The sequence below is a fragment of the Rhinopithecus bieti genome, unplaced genomic scaffold (genome assembly GCF_001698545.2).
Source record: "Rhinopithecus bieti isolate Rb0 unplaced genomic scaffold, ASM169854v2 scaffold_5, whole genome shotgun sequence".
Classification (NCBI taxonomy): Eukaryota; Metazoa; Chordata; class Mammalia; order Primates; family Cercopithecidae; genus Rhinopithecus; species Rhinopithecus bieti.
The window spans coordinates 654,712-677,798 of record NW_016802964.1 but is presented as its reverse complement, the minus strand read 5'-3'; the positions used below and the strand labels follow the sequence as shown (position 1 = coordinate 677,798).

General features: G+C 40.0%; 1 protein-coding gene across 1 annotated transcript in view; it reads right to left on the bottom strand.

The window, feature by feature from the left end:
- Positions 1-53: 53 nt before the first annotated feature.
- The window catches only part of LOC108521748 (lethal(3)malignant brain tumor-like protein 4), a gene marked incomplete at its 3' end in the record, with an annotated part of 80,137 nt that continues 57,103 nt past the window's right edge, over positions 54-23,087 (bottom strand). Inside the window, exons 5-9 of the mRNA XM_017862060.1 lie at positions 20,986-21,077; positions 3,356-3,460; positions 2,158-2,293; positions 1,148-1,276; positions 54-145 (exon numbers count right to left, since the gene is read on the bottom strand). Coding sequence (XP_017717549.1) covers positions 54-145; positions 1,148-1,276; positions 2,158-2,293; positions 3,356-3,460; positions 20,986-21,077 — 554 coding nt within the window. The remainder of the gene's footprint in view (positions 146-1,147; positions 1,277-2,157; positions 2,294-3,355; positions 3,461-20,985; positions 21,078-23,087) is intronic.

Here is a 23,087-nt window from a genome sequence, read left to right as displayed (position 1 = left end):
TAAGCAATTTAAGCATGGGTAAATGTGATTTATGCTGAGAAGAAAATACTTACAGGACTTCTGTTTCTGAATAATTTCTTTGGAGCATTTTGCAATTTGCAGGCCTTCAAGTAATCCATCCAAACAAACTTATCTTTTCTATAACCTAAGAAAAAGCACAGATTACTCACAATGCCCAAAAGATATAATCATATGCATAGTAAATATATTCGGTTGGTGCAAAAGGAATTGCGGTTTTTGCCATTACTTTTATTTATTTATTTAATTTTTAGATTTTTTAAAATTGTACTTTAAGTTCTAGGGTACATGTGCACAACGTGCAGGTTTGTTACATCTGTATACGTGTGCCATGTTGGTGTGCTGCTCCCATCAACTCATCATTTACATTAGGTATATCTCCTAATGCTATCAGTCACTCTTAATGGAAAAAAAACACAATCACTTTTGCACCAACCTCATATTATTATTATTAGTGTCCTGTCATAAATTCAATGTCCTTAGCACCCACAAAAGATTTAAATTAAAATCTTCAAATGGTTTCACCTTTTTAAAATTTATTATGTTCAAAACTGTTGACAATGCTTCCCCATCACGCACGCACATCATTGCCTATGTAATTTCATATGCTCTGATGCGGAGTCAGTACTCTGGTGGCTTCATGGGAGTCTCATCGCCCATTAAGGCTTTCCTGAATGGGCAAAGGGATGAGACCAGAGTTCCCCTACCTGCCCCCACTCCTGAGGAAGCAGCGTCACAGGGACCATCAGAGGTCCTGATGGTGCAGCCATCCAGGGTGCCATGCACAGAAACCCGTTCTCAGTCCAAAGCCCAGTCGACAGCTCCAGCTTTCTGCGCCACATCTTTACAAGTCTCCCATTAAAAACTGCTGCATCCTCCCATTCGCATGCCCCAGCGTAGCTCTCACACAGTGCTGGCCACACAGTACAGGCTCAAAATATGGTTCTGAGCACCAGCCTTGGAACAAGAGTCAAACTCCCTGCACAGCCTTCCAGGCCTGGGAACACCACCCTCTTCATCCCCGACCTTCCCACCTGGGCTTCTCTGCTGTCTCTCTGAGATGACTCATCCTCGCCAAGCACACTCCTGCCCCCGGCACCTGCTCCTGTTCTTCCCTGGGATGGCTTACCCAGACACCATACTGCTTCCTCTCTCATTTCACCCACGTCTCCTTGGGACATTACGTCGACAGAGAGGCCTTTCTCCCCCATGCTTTCTGAAAGAGTGTCCCTGCTGCCACCGCCATTATCCTTCTCCTCTGAAATGAAGCCCCATGGAGAGAGAGACATGGCTTTACTTGCTGTTGGCCCCCAGTGCCTCACGTGGTAAGGGTTCCATAAACACCTACTGAATGAATGAGCCTGGAGCCTGTCACCAGCTTCCTCGAAACCAACAACCTCAAGGGACTCTGCCATCAGGCTCAGGGGAGGATCCAAGGGACACCCTGAGTGGATAACTAAGAATAAAGGACTACATATTGACTCCAGAAGTTGCCACAGTCATCAGACAGTCTGACACCCAAGCCAGAGACCATGTACAGAAGTTTGCTGTGCAAAGATATGAGCCCATCAGCATCATCCTTGACCACATCCCCACCTCACTAGCACACAGCAAATCGAAAGGTTTTGGTCACATCTGCCTGGCCCAGATTCCTCTAGCATATAACCAAACAATGATATTTTTTGTTCCCATCAAAAGAAAATAGTGATTATTTTTTCATAGTTCCATGATTCCCGTGATTCCTAAGTTTGAAACAAATTATTTACAGTGAATCAAGTTTCCTCACCTTGCAGTATCACTGATGAGATATTTCATTTCAACCATGATTTAAATATTAGTCTGCACTCCTTATAAGGTTTAATAAACTTTATATAAAATAAAATGTTTTCATAATATTTTATTTCTACCCTCTGTACATTATCAGAATATTTGACCTAAATAGTCGTTTATGCTTTTCTTTAAGATACTTACTTCTAAAAATGGTACCATTATAGTCTTACTACTCTTTGTGGATCACAATTTCATTTTGGAAACCAATTCTCACCAGGATCTCTTGTTAGAATTTCATAAAATGTTGTTAAAATATAAGTGAAATGCCAGTTGATTCTCTTTCCAGTTGGTAAATGTATCCTGGCTTACCCTTAGGGATGTGCAATTCATGTTTGGTCTTTTCACACCATCCTACTGGATGAATGTCAGGGGAACCAGCATTGGTCCAAAAATCATAGCAACTTAAATAACCATCAAAATGAAGTCTTAGACGGTAACCACAAACCTGCAAGACAGGAAGTTTACAATCATTTGTTAAGTGCCATGTATTTGGAATAGACACAAAATTCACAAAATATTCATATATTTTGTCAGTACTATCAACATATAAGAGCCAACCCTTCTACCCAAATACCTCCATTAAAGAACAAATTTATGAATGGCCTCTGATTAAGACAAAATGGTCATGAAATTAGACCCTGTCTTATAGGTATCTAGTGCATTCTGCAAAAATAGTGACCCTTTTACCCAATCTAGGAATCTGAGGGTCAGTTTATGTATTCATTAATTAACTGGTTTATGTATTAATTCAATTCCTGTCAAATATTCCCTTCAGCAACCCTATCTTCTGCCCTCTGGCCTGGATTCATATTCCAATACAGTGTAAGCTAAAGTACAAAGCAAAACTAAAATAGGCATGGCCTTGTTTCAACTCTAACATGTGTATCCAGCATACTCAATAAAGAGAATAATAAAGCGGTCTGAGAAATACATCCTCTAGACATGTGGTACAACTTTAATAGCCATAGTCAATCAGTAAAGTAAATAAATGTGATTGTTATGTTCAATGCTATCAGAAATATAAAGATCTTTTATTGATTTAATAATATGTTTAGTAATTATTACATTTTATAAGCCATTCATCAAGAGCTCTCCACTCTAAATAATTTTCATAAAGTGCATGCATTTATATAAATATATAATTCATATGCATTAATATTATTCACACACATTTCTCATTAGTTCAGCTAAAATGTGAATAAGTACGTCTCTGTTAATAGGTGAAAGAAAACACTGGGATTCACAGATTGTTATCAACCTCAAGTGAAAATTATTTACCAATTAAGTCAAGAGTAAATGCTAGTTGATGAAGGACTTACTAGAAAATTCATCTTCAGAGAAGGAAAAAAATTCACTAAGAAATATAGTTTCACTTATCGCTGACTAAAATAAATCCATAATGCATTGGAACTTATTCATAATAAATATCAAACAGATTTGTTATTTTCTAGAAAATTATCTTTCTGTCACTATGCAATTAGCCCAAGACAATAACACCACCTCTTACCTCCGCTACAGAAAGCACACAGAATACCGATGGATGTCGGGGATCAATGCCTTCTAATCTCATTCCAATCTGAAAACCATTTTCATGCTCTGGAAAGGACTGATCCTACAAAATTTCACGACATAACATTAGCCACTGAGATTTTTCACAGTTTTACATGAAAACATTTGGTGTCACCTCTAGGTGAAGTCTAAAACAACTGAACTCATAGAAACAGAGTAGAATGATGTCCACCAGAGGCTGGAAGTTGAGGGAATGGGGAGATGCTGGTCAAACGGTACAAAGTAGCAGTTAGAAAGGAGGAATAAATGGTAAGTATTTAAGATGATGGATGTGAGTATGCTTGATTCAATCATTCCACACTGTGTACATAGAGCATAACATCACTGTCTACCTCAGGATTATATATGATTATAATTTGTCAAAAACAAATCAAATAAGTTTTTCGTTGTTGTTTTTTTGAGGTGGAGTCTTGCTGGAGTGTATTGGCACAATCTTGGCTCACTGCAACCTCTACCTCCCAGGTTTAAGTGATTCTCCTCCTCAGCCTCCTGAATAGCTGGGATTACAGGCACCTGCCACTGTGCCCGGCTAATTTTTGCAGTTTTAGTAGAGACAGGGTTTCAGCATCTTGGCTAGACTGGTCTTGAACTCCTGACCTCGTGATCAACCCGCCTTGGCTTCCCAAAGTGCTGGGATTACAGGTGTGAACCACCACACCCAGCCCAAACAAGAATTTTTTGAAAAAATTTACTGTATAGTTTAGAAACTCAGTGATCTGGCTAAAGATGGAAGACTGTTCTTACATGTAGTTAGCGCTCAAGGATGGTTTCATTATATTAATATGCTTTGAAATAGTACCTGCGTGAAGTTACGTGTTCTAAGAACTTCCTATTTATTCCTTTTGCCCATTTTTCCTTCCTGTACCCTGGATAACATCACTTTATTATATGGATTACCTACTCTCAGTCTGTGACTTGGCTCTTCACTGTGTTTACAGTGACTTTATTGCAGATAAACTTATAATTTTAACGTAGTGAAATATATCAATTATTTTCTATACATTCTACAGACCCAGCCTATGAAATCCTTTGAAGCTACATAGGTATTTTCCTTTTTTTTTTTTTTTTTTATTTTCCTGAGACAAGGTCTCACTCTGTCACTGGAGTGCAGCACACAATCTCAGTTCACTGCAACCTCCGCCTCCCAGGTTCAAGCAATTCTCCTGCCTCAGCCTCCCAAGTAGCTGGGACTACAAGCACATGCCACTATGGCCTGGCTATTTTTTGTATTTTTAGTAGAGACGGGGTTTCACCATGTTGGTCAGACTGGTCTTGAACTCCTGACCTCAAATGATCCAACCTCCTGAGCCTCCCAAAGTGCCAGGAGTATAGGTGTGAGCCACTGCGCCTGGCCCTGGTATTTTTTAAGACTCTTGAAGTTTCTTTCTTCATATTTAAATTTGTAGTACAACTGAAATTGAGTTTTCTATGGTGTCAGGTAGAGGCCTACTTTTCTCACATGGAAAACAAATCATTCAAGAAAAGCGTTTTGAATAGTCCATACTTGAATTGATCAGCAAAGTCAGCTCTGTCATATCTGATTTCTACATACTTGTAGGTCTTATTTCTGACCCCTCTCTTGTGTTCCATTGACTTATTTGCCTATGTCACACAGTTTTATTTGTTTATAATGAGTCTTTCTATTTAGAAAGCAATCATTTCCATATTAAGTTTTTTAAATTCAGAAACTTGTTCTCTTTCCCATTTAATCTAATCACTTTCATCTGTCAAAAATGTTTTTCAATTTTCACATAAAACTGCCAAACTACTTTGCTATATTTATTTCTAGATACCTTTAAATGTTTATTGCTATTTTTACTGTAATATTTTCACAGCAGACTTCCTAATTTGCTCCAATTCATCATTATTTTCTTTAAGCACACAGTTTTGAACAGATTCAGCATTATTAGTCAGTTTATTCTTAATTGCAAATAATCATATACTAATGGAAAATGATGACTACAATCGAGATCTATTAGATCTAGAGCTGCATTTAATCACTAATTGTATTATTATTTAATATTGCTTAACATCTGAATGTCTATTTTGGGGTTAAAATTTATTCTTTGTAAAAATTATTCCAGGGGCCCGGCACAGTGGCTCACGCCTGTAATCCCAGCACTTTGAGAGGCCAAGGCAGGTGGATCACCTGAGGTCAGGACTTCGAGACCACCCTGGCCAACATGGCAAAACCCCATCTCTACTAAAAATACAAGAATGAGCCTGGTGTGATGGCGTGTGCCTGTAATCCCAGCTACTCTGGAGGCTGAGGCAGGAGAATAGCTTGAACCCAAGAGACAGAGGTTGCAGTGAGTCAAGATTGGGCCACTGCACTCCATTCTGGATGACAGAGCGAGACTCCACCTAAAAAAATAAAAATAAAAATAAAATTATTCCACTGGGAAATTTAAAAGTTGCAACAACAAGACAGTGTAGAGAGTACATGCATAGATAGCCTCTGCCTAGATTCACTCATTGTTATATTTCACCTGCTTTGCTTTACCATTTTTACTTACTCTATTTCTCATATGTCTCTGTGAGCATATACATAGATAGAGAAATATATGGATATAAATTTTTTTCTGAACATTTTGAAGGCCCTTTATTTACCCCAAAATAATTTTCCCTAAGAGTAGTGTATTTTCCCTAAGAATAGAACATTCTATTATAACTGAGTTACAAAACCATAATTCAGTTATAAACTTCTGTAAATTTAACATTTATACAATACTTTTTCTAATCTTCCATTCATATTCCAATTTTGTCCATTTGTCCAATAATATGCTTTCCAGCATTCACCCCCACACACCGCCTGCAAAGCAGGAGCCAGTCTAGGGTCAGATGTTACGAGTTGAGGAGCCTCTTCAGTCTTTTTAATCAGAAACTTTGCCCATACCGTGTCATTGTCTTGTATAGCCTGACATGCTTTTAAGAATGCAGAATTTCCCCTCCTCTGATTTTTTTCTTTTTTTATTTTTTAGATGGAGTCTCACTCTGTCACCCAGGCTGGAGCGCAATGGTGCCATCTGAGCTCACTGCAACCTCCAGCTCCCAGGTTCAAGCGATTCTCCTGCGTCAGCATCCAGAGTAGCTGGGATTACAGGTGTGCGCCACCATGCCTGGCTAGTTTTTTTTTTTTTTTTTTTTTTTTTTTTTTTTTTTTTTTTTTTTTTTTTTTTTTTTTTTTTTTTAGTAGAGACAGGGTCTCACCATGTTGATCAGGCTGGTCTAGAACCCCTGTCCTCAGGTGATCCACTGGCCTCGGCCTCCCAAAGTGCTGGGATTACAGGCCCTTCCTCTGATTTTTTGACTAGAACATTCCTCATTTTGGGTCTGTCTGATGCTTTCTCAAGATTTGATTCAGGTGGTACATCCTTCTCAGGGTGTCACACCCAGGGGCACATGATACCTCTCTGTCCCTCACGCTGATGGTAGTTTTGACCATTCAATCACAGTGTTGTCCAATGTCTTCACTAGTTACATACAAAAGGCACATATACATACATTCATACATAGACATGTACACATGTACACCCATACAAACATACATATCTATTTTATAAATCATAAGTTCAAACAGATATGTCTAAGTCTAATCCCTCCCCAAAAGGTCTGTTCTGCCCTCCTGCATCCATTTTGTGTTTCTCCTTGAACAAAGTCGACACATGTACTCATTTACCAAATCCTACAAGGTCTCTTACAGTTTCAGAACTGTTTCACCCATACTGTCATAATAAGAAAACCTATTTTAAAAGCTCAAGATTTCTTTGCAGTTTTCCCTCCCTCCTATGTCATCCAAGAATGGAGTATAGAGTTAAAAACTGTGTTCATGAACTACTTGGGCTCCTATTTGTTCTCTCTTCAGTAAAGTTACAATATCCATTTGAAATACAATTGAGTTCAAATTTGTTCAATTTGCTTTCAGTTCTTAATGATTTTTTAAATATGTAGAACATGAACATGCTTCCAAAAGTTAAAATTAGCAAAAGTGACTCAAAAATGTTATCTCTTCCTCCCACATTCTATCTACCGCATTCCCTCACATCACCTCGTGGAGGTCACCAACTTCACTGTTTTCTGGTTTATGCGTCCGAAGCTTCTTTTTGTAAAGATAAGCAGTTATATGTAGGTTTTTCTTATTTCCCCTTCTTGCTCACACACAAGGCAGCATACTATGCATGCTCTTTTGCACGCGGCATTTTGCATTACTAATGTCTCTTGGAAACCACTCCATGTCCATTCCCAACTGTTACGCACACTCTTTTTCACGGCTGCATTGTACTCCACTGTGTATAGGGACCACAGCTCATTCAGCCTTCTTCCAGACTTGGATGCAAGCCTTTTTTTATATAAGCGTGAAATAATTTCAAAACCTATGAATTGGCTTGTAAAATATCATTAAATTTTTCTTACATTCTGAGATCATTTTAGAAGCTTCTAAGGAAAAACTTAAAAGATGACAAACCCCAAGAGGAAATGGCAAGAATGAATGATTTCTCAGGAATATTTTATTTCTGCAAAAATAAATGTCATGTGTGTGTTTAACTCTCCCAGACTTCTTCTCACATCTACTGTGTTTTCCAGCAGATTGTATTTAACAAGTTTTGTGTGACTACCTCCTGTTCGCTGCTTTGAAATTTCTCGGTTAACTTCAAAAGTGCCATACACATAGACAAATACACATGCACACAACACTGACAAAATGCAAAGAAAAAGGTAGACCACAGGGAGAGAATATTACTAATGCTGACAGGAAACTTAAGAAGACATAGAAACTGAAAGAATATTGTTCATGTTTTAACACAACTGAAACACTACAAAATTAGGGGTAGGGAGGAAACAGTGTTATGTTGAGCAAACCACACTGTCTTATCACATGTAATTGATTAATTTGAAACATTGACAAAACTTCCCAGCCAGAAGTGAAGATGATCAGTGCTACTCTTGTCAGCCTTTCAAAATGGTTTCCCAATGGAACATTTGGGAGCTTTCTATAATGTTGCAAGTAACACCACATAGCTAAAACAGACTCAGCATATCTTGGAGGGTTTCAAATAAAAAATAAAACGTTCATTTTAGCAATCTAAAAGGCAACATTTAGTGAGAAATATCGCTGCCTTTCATCAGTCTCTCTTCTCTGTTCAATGGTTTATTCATGACCTGACAGATTTAAAAATTTTTTTCCTTTTTAAAAATCTTGTATTTCAGGAGTATAATTGATAGCTGTGCTTATAAGATTATATTTTCTGGTAAGAAAAGATAACTAGAATCACACGCTTAAAGCAAACAATAGGCCCATTAAATTCAGTCATAAAAAATCATAAGGTTCAGAGACCTGGAAAAACTTACAGGCCAATTCAAGCCCAGAAAGGTGAATAAACTTTCTCTAGGACACACGGCCAGTTTAGTAGCCGACTACAACTAAGGACCTGTGTCTTGTAAAAACCTGCCAGCTGTGTGTTCCACATAAAGGGACAGAAGTGGCAACTAAACAGGCAAAACAAAACCTGGCTCGAGGCCACGGAAGGTCCCAAGGACATTTCCAAAGAAACGCCCGTGCTCTTGAGTACAAAAGTTTGCTTCGTCATTTTCTTTCCCCAAACAGCCACAAAATAACATTTTCTCATATGAAATTGATTTATTTTGTCACTAATAAAGGAAAAGAAACATTATTCAAAGTTCCACACCTCTTGGCAAAAGCAGGTACAAATTATATACTATTATTTAAAATGCTTGTAAAATGAGCCATAACTTAAGAAAAAAAAAAAGAAACCATCACCATGCCTAAGGAAACTGAAGACAAGCCACAGGCGAAATTCCTAAAAGCAATAATTATTACATGTGTGCCATCCGCTCCACGTGATGAGAGCAAAGAGATGATGCTTTGTCATGATTATTTTGTGAACCACAATAGAATGGGGAAGGTCCGCAGCCATCAGTGCTAGCAGAGCATCAGCTAGGGGTATATCACAGAAGTGTACTCAAGTGATAACTGCAAGATTCCATCTGAATGCCCCTTGATATTCTATTTTATTCATAGGCACGGGTAGGCAGTCAACAATATTTTCCTCATTTTAATTCAGCATTGAGAGGGGTGGGGGAAAGTGGCCTGCAATCAAATCCTGGCCACCGAGGCACACGTTTTAGCATGTTATACAAAGAATTGGGCAAGGACCTCAGGCCACTGATTTCTAAACCTTCACACGATGGCTCTCAAAGGGAAAGATGTTCGCAGGTGGAATTTTATATGCAGATGACAAAAACAAAATTTCTTACTACACAAAAACCTTTACCGTGAACTCAGCAGCCTGCTCAAATGGTTTATCTCAGCAACATCTTCCACATCTAAAATTGTTCCAATGTGTCCCTCGGGGACAAAATGTCACTATTTTAAGTTTGAAGGGTGAGATATCAGGGAGTCTTACATAGGTGAACTGTGATAGAAACAGCTTGACCACAGAGAATTTAACTCTTTGACAAAATTTGATGACTTTCTTTACTCAATGGAAAAAAAAAATCATGTTATCAGTAATGTCAAAAATAATTCAAATGCTACAGAAGAGAACATGAAGAAATATTTTCCAAGATGAATACAACCAAAGAGAAAGTTAGGAAGGCCCTTGCAGGCTTTGCTAAAGTAGGGAGACTCAACCTGTCAGGTTTGGAGTGTGAGAGTCTTGTCGACTCTGCATTTGATGAAGCAAAAGGAATCTGAGTTTATGTTTGGTCTGAATAAACAGCATGATTGACAACTGTGTGAGAAACTGCCAAGCACTTGCTGTTGTAGCCAGAAACCTAGAACGGTTAGATCCAATCTTCTCAGTAACAGAAATGAAGAATATAAGATTGAGAAAGAATAGTTATAGAGTCTAAGCTGTTCTTTATCAAGCTATACATAGATGCCTTTTAACATTGCTCCAGATACTGTTTTAAGTACTTCCAAATATTAACACATTAAATCATTATAAAAACCCTACGCAGTAAGTGTTATTATGCACATTTTACAGATGACATGCCCAAGGCCACAGTGTAAGTGTATCTGGCTTTCCTATTTGAGTGATTGGTCAGGATGCTAGAATATTACCGAAAGTTATAAGCATCACCATTCCCCTTGCTAATTAAAGACTTCATAATTTTTAACTTTTTATTTCATAATTATAAACACAATAAATGTTTTAAATATCTAAAATTGGTGGTTGAATATGTACCACCTGTGGCCATCAAGTAATCCCCAGCTGTCAAAAGTGTGAAAACAGTGCCATGGGGAGTCTATAAAAGACACTCCTAAATGTGGGGATTTAATATAAATAAAGGTGGCCCTGCAGACTGCAGAGCAAAGAATATGGCATCAGAACACATGACTACCAATTTGGAAAGAACAATTAAGGTAGATTCCCACCACAATATCATATACAAAAATACTTTTAGATGGATAGGAAATAGACATGACCATGGAATACAATGCAGCTGCTTAAAAAAAGCAAAACAGGCCGGGCACAGTGGCTCATGCCTGCAATCCCAGCACTTTGGGAGGCCGAGGTGGGTGGATCACCTGAGATCAGGAGTTCATGAAGAGCCTAGCCAACATGGCTAAACTCCGTCTCTACTGAAAATACAAAAAATTATTTTGTAATTTTTTACAAAATTACACCAGGCATGGTGGTGGGCACCTGTAATCCCAGCTACCTAGGAGGCTGAGGCAGGAGAATTGCTTGAACTTGGGAGGCAGAGGTTGCAGTGGGCCAAGATTGTACCACTGCACTCCAACCTGGGTGATACAGCAAGACTCTGTCTCAAAAAAAAAAAAAAAAGACACATCTCTGGATCTGCCGAGGCAGAATGACAACTACGATCACTATCAAGCAAGTGTTAGATAAGCATATGGTGTGTTGTCACTTTTTATTAAAAAAAAAAAAAAAAAGCCAAACAGCTATTTATATAAACATGATTTACATATCTATATAACTACATAACTACATATATAGAGATCTAGAAAGATTTACATCAGATTATTTTGAGTGGTTCATCTAGAGAGGAGAGCAGACAGAGAGAGACCCCTTTATTTTTATATTCTTCTATCTTGTTAAAAATGTTAAATGGCATAGTAATTCTTAAAAAATCAACACATACACATAATCAAGTGACGGTGACACTGAGTGAGCAGGCAGGATGCAGGCCATGATAAGACTTGTATGTCCTGCTAAGAAACTTTTATTTCATTCTTAATTAATAAAGCACCAGCAAAAGATGCAAAAAATATTCTTGCATCTTATTACCAGCGCTGTGGGAAATTAATTAGAAAGGTGGCAAAACTAGAAGTAGAAGATATTAAAAAGGCTTTAAGTATCTGCAATAATTAAGAATCTGCCATATGCCATGTACAGTGTCTAAGTCAACTACGTAAGCCTTAAAATAAAACCCCCTGGGGCCTGGTGTGGTGGCTCACACCTGTAATCCCAACACTTTGGGAGGCCAAGGTGGGCGGATCACAAGGTCGAGAGATCAAGACCATCCTGGCCAACATGGTGAAACCCTGTCTCTACAAAAAATACAAAAATTAGCTGGGTGTGGTGGCGTGTGCCTGTAATCCCAGCTACTTGGGAGGTTGAGGCAGAAGAATCTCTTGAGCCTGGGAGGTGGAGGTTGCAGTGAGCCAAGATCACACCATTGCACTGCAGCCTGGCAACAGAGCAAGACTCTGTCAAAAAAACAAAACAAACAAACAGACAAACAAAAAACCCTATACTAGAACTATGACAATCCCCATTTCAAACATGAAGAAACTAAGGCTCACAGTTGTTCACAAGTTGCTCTGTTTGTACACTGGTCAGTAAAAAACCTGGAATTCAAATTCAAACCCTGGCCTGTGCACTTAACTGCCAAGTTCTATTACATTTAGAAAGTTGCAACAGCCTTGACAAGTGATAATGAGGTCCTCAGCTGGTGCAAGCAGGACTGGGAATGGGGGAAGTGGCCAGATTCAGTACATACTTAGGGGGTAAAATGGGCAGTGCCTGATGCCTGGCTGGAGGCAGAGGACAAGGGAGGCAGAGGATTTTAAGGTGGTGCCCACATTTCAGACTTGAAAGACATTCTCAAATTTTCCATAATGCTAATTTTCACCTTGATAATGGTAACAATATCTATCAACACTTTCAAAGACTTCATGGGAAGCTCATGAACAACCACAGGCTGCATCCTTCCAACTTTCTCTTGCATTATAACAGCTCTAATGCCCTTCCAGGAATCTTGCAATAAGTCTTTTCATCATAAAAGTCTATTTACTGCAAGACAATGGAAGACTATGAGAGGTTATGGAGCTCCTTCCTTGCTTTTTCCTTGAGAGACTTTAAGATTTTTACCTGAGTTAACAGTGGCACTTAACAAGAATGTTAGATTTTCTTCTGGCTTTCTTTTGTTTTAATCACAGAAAACAGAGAACTTAAAATATTATATACACTAATACATGCACACACATACACTCACCATACATACATATTTGCCTCTTTTTCTATTCTTGCCCAAACTACACCTTAATATAGCTGTTTTTAATAGTGGAGTCAGAGTGGGGTCATGATGTCTTCGGGCATTCTAGAATCCTCTTGAATGTTACATGAAATTTTGGGTGCAAATGAATATAGGCATTTCTCCAAGGATATTATTATTCCCTGAGGATACCCTAATTCCCTGAGGATATTATCAATAGCTTTCATTAGATGTTCAAAGAGGTCTAAGACCCAAAAACAGATTAAGAGCCACATGGCTACCCTTCAAGGGGATTTGTAATTAATCAATCCACTGACTAAATAATACACATTTGGAAGACTTCAGTAAGCAGAACACAGCAGTTCACTGCAGTTGTTCATCTTGGGGATACAGGCCAGGCAGCAAGGCATGCTTCAAATTCTGCTTTTTCAAAGTGACACCTTTTTTTTTTTTTTTTTTTTGCCATTTCTTTTTGGGCTGCTGGGGAAAATCATCATGTACATAATTAAACAGAACTTGCTACAAAGCTGCAGTTAAGATGGCAGTGAAGGATGGCCGATTGTGTATTTTGAAACTTTCATTTTAGATACTACTTCCTTGTTATTTTGAACATTTTTCATAGATTAATTCTGAACTTAGAATCCTAAAATGCTGCCAAGACTATAGCAAGAGGCATTCTACAAATAAAGAAACAGAATTCAGGGCTCAACAAAATATACTTTAATAAGTTAAGGGAATGCAGTTCTTATTGGCTTTTTGTGAATCCATTCTGCTAGAATTTCAATTGCAAAATCCTCATTTCCCCAGAAGCTACGGATAGTAAGAAATTTGGCTGCACAATAAACATTTTAATGTGCATCCTAACCACTGACTGAATCACGGTCTCAGACACAAAAACAAAGCACACAGCAGAGCAGGTAAAACACTACTAGATCTAGGCAACCTGAGGCCAGCAAAGATCATTTATGAACAAAGAAAAAGAATCCACACTGTACATAATACAGGACTGCATAGAAAGAACTTTTTAAAACAACTTCTCAAATTGTTTGATAATTCACTGTCCATCACCGAATTGATTCCACAAATCCTCTGAGTCTAGTGTCTAAAACGATAAACTCACATATTTTTTCCCCAATGACTAAACTCTTCCCAGAGAAAATAGACAAGGTTACTTCTGATACATATTTCCTTTAACGAAACGAGAAGTCGTGTCCACCCTTGATTCCGAATGCCACCATTTTCCTCTTTAATCTCTCCTCCTTCTGAAGAGCTCTGAACTTGACATTCAGCTTCCAGCTGGAACTGCAGATAAGCAGCCTGTTACAGGGGCTTCATACCCCTACCAGGAACTAAAAAGCAGTCCTGATCTGACTGTCTGGTTCCAGACTTCAGATCTGCTCAACTATTTCCCAGCACCCCTGGTACTTTCAATCACCATTTCAGAGACACAGATTCTAAATGTAGGAAAAGCATCTGAACCACATCAGGATGTATCTTCAATTCCACCCCAGAACTTAGACCTTTAGAAACTATGGGAAATGAACATGAATGGGAATTCTTTCTGCTCTTCAGAGCCCCAGCAATTAATCATCTTAAATGACTTCATGTCACAAGGCCACACTCTATTTTTAAAATACAGTTCCTTCTTTGGTCTCGATATGCCTTGTGATGTAAACTCCAAACAAACATCTCAATATAGTGCACACAGTATTCTTTCAAAAAAATGCTTTTTTCCCCCCTGGGAATACCGTTAAATACCAATGAAGTTACCTTAAAACTGGAGACAACAAAATACATACAAAAGGCAAAAAAATAAATAAATAGGTAGACAAGCAAACAGTTTAGGCAATTAAAAAGAGGATATAGACTCAGGCTATAATTAGGTTCCAAGCATATCAGAATGCATAAAGTATTTTACTGCATTTTATAAAAGTACTAAAAAGCCAGACATGGTCATCATTTGGCTTACGATTAATATTTAAAGTATTAAGAAGCATCTATATTAAAATACTGATAGTGTTCTCAGTGACTGTCAAGTAATTTGGAAGCATGTTCACAGCACAAAAACTTGGTATCTGACTAAACTCTGTTGGCTGGAAAGGTTCTGGGTATCTCAAAGTTTCACAAAGAGTTTCAACAAATAGGAATTTCCACAGAACCATCTTCCTGCACCTGCAGGGCTAAATACAAATTCAGACTATCAAAAACAAAATGCACATGTACACATCTTTCAGATTCTATTTTATGTATAGGTATAGATAGAAAAATTCCATTTTTAAAATATAATTCAGGCATAGGTGAAGAACTTACATTTGGGATAGGGTGAATTCCTTTTACTTACACTTCAAGTAAGGAAGACAGAGAGAGAATAGGAATGTGTTCAAATAAGGCTATCTCATTTCTAGGACAATTAGCAGGTTAAACCAGGAAGGTGCCTCTCTCTGTTCCTCCAACAATCCCCAGCTCCTCCCAAAAACGAATGCAGCCCTATCATCCTGCAGAAGGCTGGAATTTCCTTTTCAGGACGTAAAGTATCTCTTTCTGAAATCATACTAGATGATAATAACTATGAAGAGGGGAAGGAGGTAGAGCAGGACAAGAAAGTCGGGGGAGGTAGGAATGCCACGACTGTGCCTTGTTTAGACAGAAAGGGGATGAAATGAGGAACCGCTTCTGTTTTCATCATGATTAAAGTTGGTGAGTCATCAGGCAGGAGAGAGGAGGCTGGGAACAGCGTGACCCACTAAGGATTCTGCTCCAAGGACAGCGGGTTTCCCGCTGGGCACCCACTCTTAAGTGCAGATTGGGAGACTGAGACAGGAACACCTGCCGTGGGCAGGCCAGGCTGGAAGGATAGAGGACTGGGGTCTAACCGAGGCAATTCTGGCAAGGAGGCACGGACAAGGTCTGCTGAGGCCAGGCTGGGCTTGTGTTCTGAACAAACCGGAGGTCGGCGGTCGGAGCACACAGGGCTACCAAGAAGGACTGAGAAAAGGCAGTGGGAAAAGCAAGGGCCGAGAAAAAGAGTGATTTTAAGAACCGCTTGTATTTAAGAAAGTCATCTATATGCCAGACACTGCAGTATGCTGGACACGTGATATACACGATGTGGAATTTTTCAGGAAAATCCCTGAGAAGTAGGTGATATTATCTGCTGTTTTCAGTTAAATCAACTAAGAGTCAGGGAGGTGCCTCCACACAGTGAGGGGAAGCAATGAAGGGCTCACTGAGGCAGCGCAGGTAAAAGCGACAGCGAACAATAGGAAACTCTCCTGGGAACCAGAGGGCAGAGAGGAACTAACACAAGAAGAAACCCAAGTCAGGCTTGTGATCCAGGAGATCACAATTTCACCGAGAGACAAAATACACCCACACGTAACCACACAGAATGGCACGAAAAGCAGCCAGAGGTGTTAAGTACACAACTGATAAACAGAGGAACCACAATTCACAAAGATCCCTCAGGCAAGGCGTGCAGGCAAGGTGAAAGGTGGGGCCAGCCTGGACAGAGAAATACCGCTTAAGGAACTGCTGTAAAAATGCGTCTGGAAACAAATCCAGTGTGCACCGCAAATGAAGGAAGCAGTGCTGCGGAGTGAGAGTAGCAATAGAATTTAATTATGAGGGAAAGATGGAGCAGATTAGATTGCCAAATGTACACAGAGCGGAGAGGAGAGGGCGGAACAAGCTGGCTGCAGGGGAACCGAGCACAGGGTCCTTCACAGGGACACGGAGCCCCGGGAGCTGGCTCCACTGAGGGGGGCTGAAAGGTCTGGATGTACTGAGGTCTGCCTGTCCTCCAGGTGAGGAGGCGCGAAGACCAGGAGAAGGAGCCGGAGCGGGCGCAGGGGCTGTATTGCGACTCAGTGGGGTGGCAGTTAAGGAACTGGATGAACTGACCCAAAGGTCAGGTTGCGGAGGCTGGAGGTGGGAAAGAAAGGTTAGAAAAATCCAGAAAGAGAAAATTCAGTCTAAAATTTCAAGAAGCCAGTCCCAGTCTGGACTAAGGAGATGAGTTAGGCAGGAAAATGCAGAACCCAGGGGCACTACTTTTTCATAAAGATGGAACAGACTTAAGCGTATTTGCATTCCAAAAGGAAATGTTCTTTTTTATATTATTTTTATTATTTTATTTATTTATTTATTTATTTTATTTTGAGTCGGAGTTTCGCTCTTGTTGCCTAGGCCGGAGTTCAGTGGCAAGATCTCGGCTCACCACAACCTCCACCTCCCGGGTTCAAGCATTTCTCCTGCCTCAGCCTCCGGAGCAGCTGGGATTACAGGCATGCACCACCACGCCCAGCTAATTTTGTATTTTTAGTAGAGACGGGGTTTCTCCATGTTCGTCAGGCTGGTCTCGAACTCCCGACCTCAGGTGATCCGCCCACCTTGGCCTCCCAAAGTGCTGGGATTACAGGCGTGAGCCACCTCGCCTGGTTCTAAAAGGAAATGTTCAAAAGAGAAGAAACGGCAACTTACAGACAGGCCATGAGATAACTGATGGAGTAAGATCTCTAGAAAGGCAGGAATGGAAAGGATGCAGAGCACAGGTGCAGTATGGCCACTTTAAGGATATTGATTCTTCCCACCCATGAGCATGGAATGTTTTTCCATTTGTTTATGTCATCTGTGATTTCTTTTAGCTATGTTTCATAGTTCTCCTTGAAAAGATCTTTCACCTTCTTGGTTAAATGTATTCCTAGATATTTTTCTCTGTGTGTGCCTATTGTAACTGGGATTGTGTTCTTGATTTTCTCTCAGCTTGAACATTATTGGTATACAGAAATGCTACTGACTGTATCCTAAAACTTTACTAAAGTCATTTATCAGTCCCAGGAGCCTTTTGACAGAGTCTTTAGGGTTTTCTAAGCATAGAATTAAGTTTTATTTTCAACATTTCAGCGTCAAAAGCTGAAGGGTTCCATCTCAGCTGGCTGACCTGAACAACATTATAATAACATTTACACAATGAAAATGAACATTAATAGTCAAAAGCACAATGTCAATATAAAATTGAGTTGAGTCTGATGCTCCTTCTTGGAAAGCTGACATGAATCAACTGCCTTTTTGATTATATTGAAAACTATTTTCAATTATAGACAATGCTTATTTCATCTGAAAATATAAATTCAAGTTAGAGCAACACTGTGATCTTGATCACAAGTATCTTCTTTAGTTATTAGGCCAAATTAGACGTAATAATTGGTGAGCTCAATTCTCCTCCTCATTCAGGGTTGAACGAGGTCTCATCTCACACATGGAATGCCCAATAAATTCATTACTTGTGCATTCCATGTGCAGTTCCATGGGATTGTTGCATATCATATCCCAATTAGCCGGCAAGACCCTAAGACACCATGTCATACGTTCTTTAGTGTTTTGGCCAGTCTTACATGGCATTTGCACATATGGAGTCTTAAACACGTGAGCAGCTTGAGTGTTAGATTATGACTGGAGAGAAAGGCAGTCCAACATATCAAACACGTCTGTTTTTTCACACACTAATGCTTTTCTGTTACTTTCAGAGATGACAAACATTAGACTTCAAAAGCTTGAGAAAGTCCTTAGCCAAAGAATCATCAAAAGGTGCATTACCTGCTCACCACCCACCTCCCTCAACAGAGTCTCTCTGACTCTCTCCACCCTCCCAAGGGGGGCCACTCCTGTCTGTACCTCCCACAACATTGTGCCCCTCCCACTTACTGCCTTCCAGCACCTCTTTTGTCATCTCTCTGTAAAGTCAAGGGGGAAAGCTACACGACCCAGAGCGTATGGTTACACCGTTCCCAATACCATCATGAGGATTTATTTCAGGAACAGGAATCCCACATTTGCCCTTTGGGCCTTTTTTTAGTTAACACCAGGTCATGAGGGAAAATCTGAGGGAGAAATTCTCAGTCCTGCAGGTGTTCTTGCACTGGCTGATGGGGATTAAAGGATCTTAGAGGAGAAGCTCTGAGAATAACGTTACTACACTGACGGGCTGAAATGTGGGACAACACAGGAGCTGGACAGAGAATCTAGCACTTGGCTGCCATCAGTCAAAACTTTCCTTGCTCTGAAAATTAGTCCACACTTCACCTCTAACACCCAAACATCTAATTTAATCCTGGCAGTGGAGGGGGTGTAAGAGAGGACCCTTGCCCTAGTACCCTGATCCGAGGACACAGCACAGCTGTGACTCCTCAGACACATCAGCCATCGGGGCGCAAACCTCAACTATGTTCTTTGGCTCAACCTCAAATCCTGGACCTTGACCCCGCTACCTCTGCCCTTGTGTGTCACAGTGCCTGACAGTTCTCAGGCAGCTCCTGTTTCGGCCCACTCTGTTCTACCCTCCCAACCTGCAGTGGGCCCGTGGCAAGGGCAGGGAGGGGCGGGGGGAAAGGGCAAGCTGACTGTGAGCTACACCGAACTGCCCTGGTCCAAGCCAACCACCTTCAAAGATCTTTACACTCAGAAGCGAGAAGAGTTTCCCTAGAAGTCACTCAAAAGCAACTGATCATCTGAGCACACTCAACACAGCAGGCACTGCCGGGATACATGAAGGAAAATCCCTTACCTTACTGAGCTTGCACCTTTGGATGGAAGAAACCCCCTAAGTCTTATCAGGTGAAAGCAACGTGGGGAAACATGGACCTGACTCCTAGACAGAAAATGCACAGTTCTTAAACCTTCTGTGGTAGTGGGCCTCAAACCTGCACAAAGAATGCAGGAGGGTCTCAAGCGACACATTTCCAGGCCCAGCTCCTGAGGGTCTGAGTTAGTAGGTCTCAGGAAGACCCACGCTGTGCTCTCCAAAGCTCACAAAAGTAGATGGTGTGAAGGCTGGGTTAAGAACACCGCTCTAGATGTTCTCATTTTCCATGGTATGACCTTCATAGTGTTTATTAGTGAAGCATACCGCCTGGACAACAAAAGGAAATGCATCATTTCTTGAACACGAGGGGTCTGCACTTGGTTTCCCTTTCTTTGCATCTTCGTTGTACCTCTTCTTCCCTGCTCTATGTCATGTCCAGGATTCCAAATGCTGGCCCTTTCACACGCTAACAAATACTAGATGTAACTCAACAGATGTCATGAAAAGTAAACCAAATAAAAAGCTGTAGCTTCCTGCTGTAAAGAAATGGGCTGGGCATGGTGGCTTACACCTGTAATCCCCAGTACTTTGGGAGGCCGAGGAAGGGGAATCATGAGGTCAGGAGATTGAGACCATCCTGGCCAACACAGTGAAACCCCATCTCTACTAAAAATACAAAAATTAGCTGAGCGTGGTGGGATGGGCCTGTAATCCCAGCTTCTCAAGAGGCTGAGGCAGGAGAATCGCTTGAACCAGGGAGTCAGAGGTTGCTGTGAGCCAAGATCACACCACTGCACTCCAGCCTGGAGACAGAGCCAGACTCCGTCTCAAAAGAAAAAAGAAAAAAAAAAAGGAAAGTAATGAGGCAAATTTGATGCATATAAATTTCCCCAAAACATCTAAAACTCAGACCAAGAAGAACAAAAAGACTATCAGAAGATTTGGTGTCCTGCGTAAAGATGATCCCCTGTAAGGCCCTGGTGCTAGCAGACAGTCAAGGAAGTCTACACCGGCTACTCTGTTCACCTTTCTAGTCATGTATGCCAGGATTCAGGGGTTTCAATGTCTTCTCTGACATTTTGCTTGACTCACCTCTTTCAGCAACACATCCAAACAGATCCCTCTAACTGCAGGTAATACTGGCTAATAAAAGTAAAACCTAACGCTTATTGAGCATTTATAGTGTGCACATTGCTTCCTGTATTCTTTATGGGTACAATTGATTTAGTCCTCCAACCACCCAAGGAGAAAGAAGGTAGGGAACTTTTCCTACCTCGTGGATGAGGAAACTGAATTGAATGACTTGCCCAAGGTCACAGAGCTGGCAGGTGGTGGCGCTGGGCTCCAGCCCACTCTGAAACACTAAAGCTCTGATTAGATTTTGTGGGGTCATTTGCCAGCAAAGCCTACAAATAATTCAAGTAAGTTGATGGGCTATCTAGGAAAGTCATTTCATTTTAACTAAACCTCTTAATATAAATATAAGTCCTTCAGTGGCTGACCTTGGAAAACAGCTCAACAGGTGCTGCGACAGCCTTCTGTTCTTTCAAGTACCACTCCCAAGACCATGCTCCCCGTGCAGCCGTTGAAGGGGCTGGAAGAGAAACACACAATGACATTTCCCAAAACAATTAGTGACAGGAAAATAATAAAGCTCACTTGACAATAAACTCAAGAAGCAGGCTAATTAGTTAAATTGGTAATTGAAAGACCCAGCAACTAAGAAGAGCCTTCTCTCTCATTTCATATGAACGTTTAGTAAAATCACCTAACCACTCCATATGCAGCTCTTCCTGTTTCGGACCCGGCTAATAATATGTCCCACCCTCAAGAGAATGCCCAGTGAACTCTCACACTGGGTTCCATCTTGCTCTTCTCAAAGAGGGTGAACAGGCACAGGCTTTCTGGAAAGTGATTTAGTTAATTTTACAGTGAATAGTCTAAAGTTTTTTATAATCTTCTTCCACTTTCATACTTCTTTTGGCTGTGAATGTCAATTGTCACAATCTGTGGAAAGGTAATGTGGCAGTATTTGTTAATGCTTAAAAATCGTTCCTGGCCTGGCACAGTGACTCACGCCTATAATTCCAGCATTTTGGGAGGCCGAGGCAGGTGGATCACTTGAGGTCATGAGTTTGAGACCAGCCTGGCCAACATGGTGAAACCCAGTCTCTACCAAAAATACAAAAATTAGCCAGGCACGGTGGCGGGTACCTGTAATCCCAGCTACTCGGGAGGCTGAGGCAGGAGAATTGCTTGAACCCGGGAGGTGGAGGTTGCAGTGAGCCGAGATGGCGCCACTGCACTCCAGACTGGGCCGCAAGAGCGAAAGCTCATCTTGGGGAGAAAAGAAAATCGTTCCTAAAAGTTGAACCAGCAATTCTCCTAGGAATTTGTCTTAATGCAATCACAGTAGATGTGTCCAAGGGGCAAAACACAAGAGTTTTTTTCCTAGAATCCCACATCAAATTAAACACTGGAAACAAAGTCAAGGTCCACAAAGGAGAAGGTAATTAAATGCATTACATGGACATGCCCTTTCAAAACCAGCCAGTAAACTGCATTGTAGACGACTGTCTAAAGGCAAAGAAGGACTATGTAATGATATACTATTAAGTAGGAAAAAGAAGCAGTTAAGGAAACAAATTGATCATTTTTGGTAAATGTGTAATAGATTAAATAAAACTAAACTTACATAAATCAAAACATTTACATGAAATCATCTTAAGTGCCAGAATTATAAATAATTCCTTCTCAATTTTATTTGTGCTTTCTTTTTCTGCTTTCCAAATTTTCTAGATGAACAGCTAATCTTTGTAATTCAACAAAATTATCATTTTTGAATAACAAAAGTCTGGCAAAAAGGATTAATAGTTATCTTAGTTATCTTAGGTTTACATTCTACTCCCCAGTAATTTCTTCTCTAGGATTACATACTAACAAAGTAGTTAAGCACTGATAAAAGTTGATGGTAAAAATGTACATCACAAAATAACAGCAGAATGCAAAGTAGTATTCATACAGGAAGGAGGTTAAAGAAACTATTGTACATATATACATATATGATTCTGAGGTTATCAAAAACTATATTTTTATGTTTTACATATTTCATATATTTTGAGAATTATCTGGGTTAAGTGAAAAATCTAAGTAAGGACACAAAATGGTGTCTATTTAGATCATATCTGCTGTTTTGTGTCCTTATGCTAAGTGAAATAACAGGCAAAGAAATATAAATACTGCACGATCTTATAGACATGCAATGAAAAAACGTCAAACTCATTGAAACAGTGCTTAGAAAGGTGGTTACCAAAGGCTGGATGAGAAAGGAATCAGGAATGAGGAGATGTTGCCCAGAGGATACAACATTCCAGTTAGACAGCAGGTATAAGTCTTAGAGATATGTTCTACAGCATGCTGACTATAGTGAATAATGTTATATACTTCAAAACTGCTAAAAAGAATAGATTTTAAACATTCTCATGACAAAAAACATAATTACATGAGGTGACGGATATGTTAATTAGCTTGATGTAATCATTCCACAAGTATATATCAAAAATCACATTGTACCCTATAAATATATACAATTATCTGTCAATTA